At 39.4% G+C, this 4,786-nt stretch overlaps 2 protein-coding genes across 2 annotated transcripts; one reads left to right on the forward strand and one right to left on the reverse strand.

Moving 5' to 3' along the window:
* Nucleotides 1-304: 304 nt before the first annotated feature.
* BGZ61DRAFT_542693 (14-3-3 family protein epsilon) lies at nt 305-1,227 on the forward strand (the record flags this gene model as incomplete). The annotated part of the gene is made up of 4 exons (XM_046255231.1): nt 305-318; nt 379-729; nt 792-879; nt 955-1,227. 4 exons carry the CDS (start codon nt 305-307, stop codon nt 1,225-1,227), a joined length of 726 nt encoding a protein of 241 aa, XP_046092794.1.
* Nucleotides 1,228-2,469: 1,242 nt separating this feature from the next.
* Nucleotides 2,470-3,400, reverse strand: BGZ61DRAFT_470145 (uncharacterized protein). The gene is made up of 3 exons (XM_046248042.1): nt 3,276-3,400; nt 2,923-3,177; nt 2,470-2,867 (listed from the first exon to the last, which is right to left on the reverse strand). The coding sequence occupies exons 2-3, from the start codon at nt 3,134-3,136 to the stop codon at nt 2,602-2,604; spliced, it is 480 nt and encodes a 159-aa protein (XP_046092795.1). The 5' UTR covers nt 3,137-3,177; nt 3,276-3,400; the 3' UTR covers nt 2,470-2,601.
* Between the last annotated feature and the right edge of the window lie 1,386 nt (nt 3,401-4,786).

Raw genomic sequence — 4,786 nt, forward strand, 5'->3', positions numbered from 1 at the left:
GCGCAACCCACTAAATTTGCCCGACCACGGCATGCTGTAGACTCCTAACCACCATTTATACCGCTCCTCTCTGCCCGATAAGCTCGAAACCGATACACCACACTTGGAAGTTCACAAACAAACCGTCTTGAATTGCCCCCGCCACGCGCTCCTTCCTGTCACTGTTGTCGCTGCGTTTTTACCTCATTTTCTCCCATTCTAGCAGCGCATTTTCCTTTATCTGACACAGTTCTAGTCCGAAATACGATTCTCTTTTTGTAGAGCCCCACCATACCGCTGCAATACACCAAACCAGACACCCATCATGCAGCGTAAGAAGTTTGTCTCTCCCGCTCGATCGGTCTCTCCACGCCCATCACACTGATTTTATGGCTGTAGCCAGATTTTCCTCGCTCGCCTTTGTGGCCAGGCTGAGCGCTACGATGATATGGTCCCCTTTCTGAAGGAAGTCGTCAAGACGGGTAGTGAGCTGAGTGTCGATGAGCGGAACCTTCTCACCACTGCTTTTAACAACGTGTTCGGCACCCGCCGTGCCAGCTGGCGCATTATCTCCTCGATCGAGCAAAACGAGTTAAGGGGTAATGAGACGCATACTACTACTATACGTGGATACCGCATTAAGATTGAGAATGAGCTCGAGAAGATCTGCCGGGACGTCTTGGATCTGCTAGACGGGAGCCTGATTCCCAATGCCAGTACTGGCGAGTCGAAGGCCTTATATTACAAGATGTATGCCTATTTATTGGTCTCCCTTTCTCAAGGACACTTGGGCTGACTCCTCATATTTTTAGGAAGGGTGACTACAGCCGTTACCTAGCCGGGTTCGTGTCGGGTGAGGAGCACAATCTTGCAGTTACCTCTGCATACAAGGCCTACAAGGTGGGTTCCAAATATGTTGGTTCAGAATTCAGTCAGCCAAGGTGTACTGATCAGAGATTTTTGTTTGCTTCTTAGATTGCTGCCAATGTTGCTCAAACAGAGTTCACGGCCACTCACCCATTGCGGCTGGGCTTGGCTCTCAACTTCTCTGTCTTCTACTACAAAATTCTGGATTCACGCGATCTTGCCCGGCGTCTTGCGAAGCATGCTTTTGATGATGCCAACGCCGAGCTCGATGCCCTGACCGAGGAGCCTGATGGCGACAGCATCCTCATCATGCAACTCCTTTGTGACAACCTGACCCTTTGGGCGTCTTCAGACAGTGATAAGCCTGAAGGCATCCGTTGAAGAAAGATGAGACATAGACTTGGCGCACGCATTTAGTCGACTTAGTCCCATGCATACCCTTCATATATACCTCAGGCTACGGACTAGGAGAAGTTTAGAGGTACTAATTGCGACTCGGATATATAAAGCTTCTCTGTCTCTCCCCATTCCTTCTCTTAGAGCGGGAGAAACTTCACACAACGCTGCTCATCATCACATCATACATCCTTAACAAAAACTAGCACCTCTTTTGGATTCCCCTAAGTAACTTGCTCCAGTGTTATGGTACTAGCAGAAACTCAATGTAACAGTCACGATAACGTCTTATCTGTTATAATCTTATGACTGGTTGACTTGGGGTTAAGGCGAAGATCAGCGCTGGTGAAGGTATAGGCTGAATAAGGAATTCTTATTTGCTCGAATCCCTGCGAGTGACCGCGTGTGAGGCTTACCACAATTGAGGGGATAGTAGAGTTGGTTTCCCCTGTAACGGGCTGTGCCCGTAGGTGGCCTCGGGAACCCTCGGCCTTTCGTGGCCCACTTTTTACCTTTAAGCCACCATGACGAGTATATTTATGGATGGACCTCCTCTACTCTCTTTCTCTTCTTCTTCTTTCCTTAAGTTTGGTATACTCTGTAGAGTGGCCTAGCTAGTTGCAATACACTACCTTGAGACCGTTACATTCCCGCCCCATATTTTATCCATCAGAGTTGGCTTATAGGACCGGGGTAGAGTTGGTTTCTATCGATAGAACTGTAAGGGTGTCAGACGGAACGGACGAGGATGACACATCGCCGACTTCGGCAGTCAAAGGCATACCATTTTATATGCTTTTTACGGACTATTTTCCCAGACAGACTAATAGGCCCAACAGCTGATCCTGCTGTCAGTGGGCCGATCCCGATCGCTGTACTAAGACATCTAGTGTATTCAAATTCCTCTATAAAATACGGCCCTTCAGACCGTCAGTTAGCTAGGAATCAAGACCTTCTATCGTCACCAAGCTGTCTTATCTAATCCATCCTGTCTGATAGCTCATCTAGACGAAATAGTTGAAGAATCTTCATGATTTCAGGTCAACAACGAACATTTCTCTAACCCGCGTTTTGCTTCAGAGCCACTGTGCCATGAGAACCCACTTCCATGGTGATCCTAGCCGTTCGTGTTTCTTCCTCGACCTTTGCAGCATGTCCAAATGCTCTTGGCCAAGTCTCCGTTCAACTTCTTGATCGCTCATCTCTGCAAGGCCCAACAACGCCCAAAGATATCGTAAGTATCAATATGTTGCCTAAGATTACATACCATCCGTCAAACCGGTCGTTAACCTCCTCTGCACAGTCAACTTTGGGATAGCGCTTCCACCTGCGAGATTACTTCTGCCATTCTTTGACAACTCAACGATATCTCAGCTCCTTCCGCGGCCCATTTACAACCCTGTTTACGATAAGACCACCAACTATGGCTTCAGTCATCGTCCTTTTGCTATGCTTATTTGAATGTTTCTGAAGCATCGTGTCGATGACTGCTGCGCTAGCTGCTGCGGTGGCGACTCTAGCTCCCTTGGAACCAGTCCACTTGCCTGGCTTTCCTCTCAATCGGAATGCCTCCACAACCGCCGCATCAATTGCTGCATTTATTGCGCGATCCATCTTCTCATTTTCTAGGTGATTTTCTCAGCGAGTGTCGTCAAAAGACCTGTTTTGGGACATGCTCACCTGGTTGATGATAGCGGTCGCGAGAATCAGATCGGTTGCGTCCTCTGCTAGACCGGGAGCGACTAGACAGTTGATTTCGTAATCGATTGATGAGATCGCGACCTCTGGATCTGGTCCGTGACCGGCGTTCGTCATCGCTGTAATAGAGGTAGTCGCTTGGATGATGACGCTCACGGCCACGGCCTCCTCGTCGTTTTGAATCGTAATCGGTCATGATGTTAGAATATCTGCGATTGTGTTCTCCAAGGCGAAATGCTGAGAACGGAATTATTAGACGCTGTTACGCTTTACTTTAAGAAGCCTTGACGTAGCGATGCTGTCCCACATAAACACATGTTCGACGTAACACTGACATATTATCGCCACTCAAGATACGGGATCATCCATGACCGATAACGTCGTTCCTGTCTTCTATTCGCCTGTGTCTGCGAGGCGGAATCCTCTTTGCAGAACCCGGCAGACACATCATTGGGGCTACATCATCAGGTGGCAAGTGAAGCAAGGACGCACACTCTGGTGACATAATATAGTGAGATTCGGGCAGGGTCCCCCTTTTCATACCATGCCCCACCACCCTTTCACTAACACCACCCTTTCGCTAACCAAAAATAGCCACACGCCATATAAAACTCAACTATTTTACTTATACGGAATTTAACTAAAATAGAAGTTATTTGCAAGCAGTCGCTTCTTATAGATAGAGAATTGAATAGAGTTTATTTTTATAGTCTTGTATAGCTGTATAGAGTATGTAATATATACAGATCCCTATACTGTAAAGTTACTAAATTAGAGATTAAATTTCTTATTACTTCTTTTTATTTCTTTTTATATTAGTTTTTTATAATATAATAAAATACCTTTATTATAGTCTTACTAGAAATATATAGAAGATAATATAGCTAAGGCTATATTAGATATTATACATAATAGCTTTTTATAATTTTAATTAGCTTAGAAGTAGAAAGTATTATAAAGAATTCTTTTTAATAGATTTAGTAGTTAATTAGCTATAAATAAATAAATTTAGCTTAGATAATATCTATTTAAATATTAGAAAGATAAATTAATCCTTTAGATTTTTTATTAAGAGATTTTAGAATATATTCTATTTTATAATTAAATTTATATTTATATCTTTATTATATTAAATTAATAAAGTAAATAATTAATATTAGGATATAATTAAGTAATTAAATTTATTTAATATTATTTAAAACTTAAAATTAAAATTAAAAGATATTAAAAAACTAATAAATTTAATTTTTTTTATATTTAGGGCAGTTTATTAATTTTTTAATATTAAAAAGAAGAAGTATAAACAGATTAAGTTTAAGAATATTATTAATATTAATAAAAGTAGTATTATAATTAGTTTTAATAAGCTTTTATTTTTTTATTTTTTTTATTTAAAATTTAATTAACTAAATTTCTCTTATTAAATTTAAATAATTTAGTAATTAAAAGTATAAATTTAAGATAAAAGGCTTTTTTAAAGAATTATAAATATAAAGTTAGATTTTATTTATTAAGATTATTACTATTAATAGCTATATTTTAACTTTTAGAATTATATTAAAAAAAAAATTTCTAATAGTAGTAATTTCTTAAGAAATTTAAAAAAATTGCTAATTAGTATTATATAACTTTATTTAATAAATAAATAGATAGCTATATTAATATTAAATAGCTTAAAAAAGTTTATTTATTTTAAATTAAGCCTACTAATAAATTAAATATTAAATTAATTGTTTTAAATAGCTATAAAAATTATATAATAGTATATTTTTTATTTATTTTATTAAATATTACTACTAATTAAAAGAAAATAAATAAATAGCTATATATTTTTTAAATAATATTT

The sequence above is a fragment of the Ilyonectria robusta genome (genome assembly GCF_021365365.1).
Source record: "Ilyonectria robusta strain PMI_751 chromosome Unknown BGZ61scaffold_207, whole genome shotgun sequence".
NCBI lineage: Eukaryota > Fungi > Ascomycota > Sordariomycetes > Hypocreales > Nectriaceae > Ilyonectria > Ilyonectria robusta.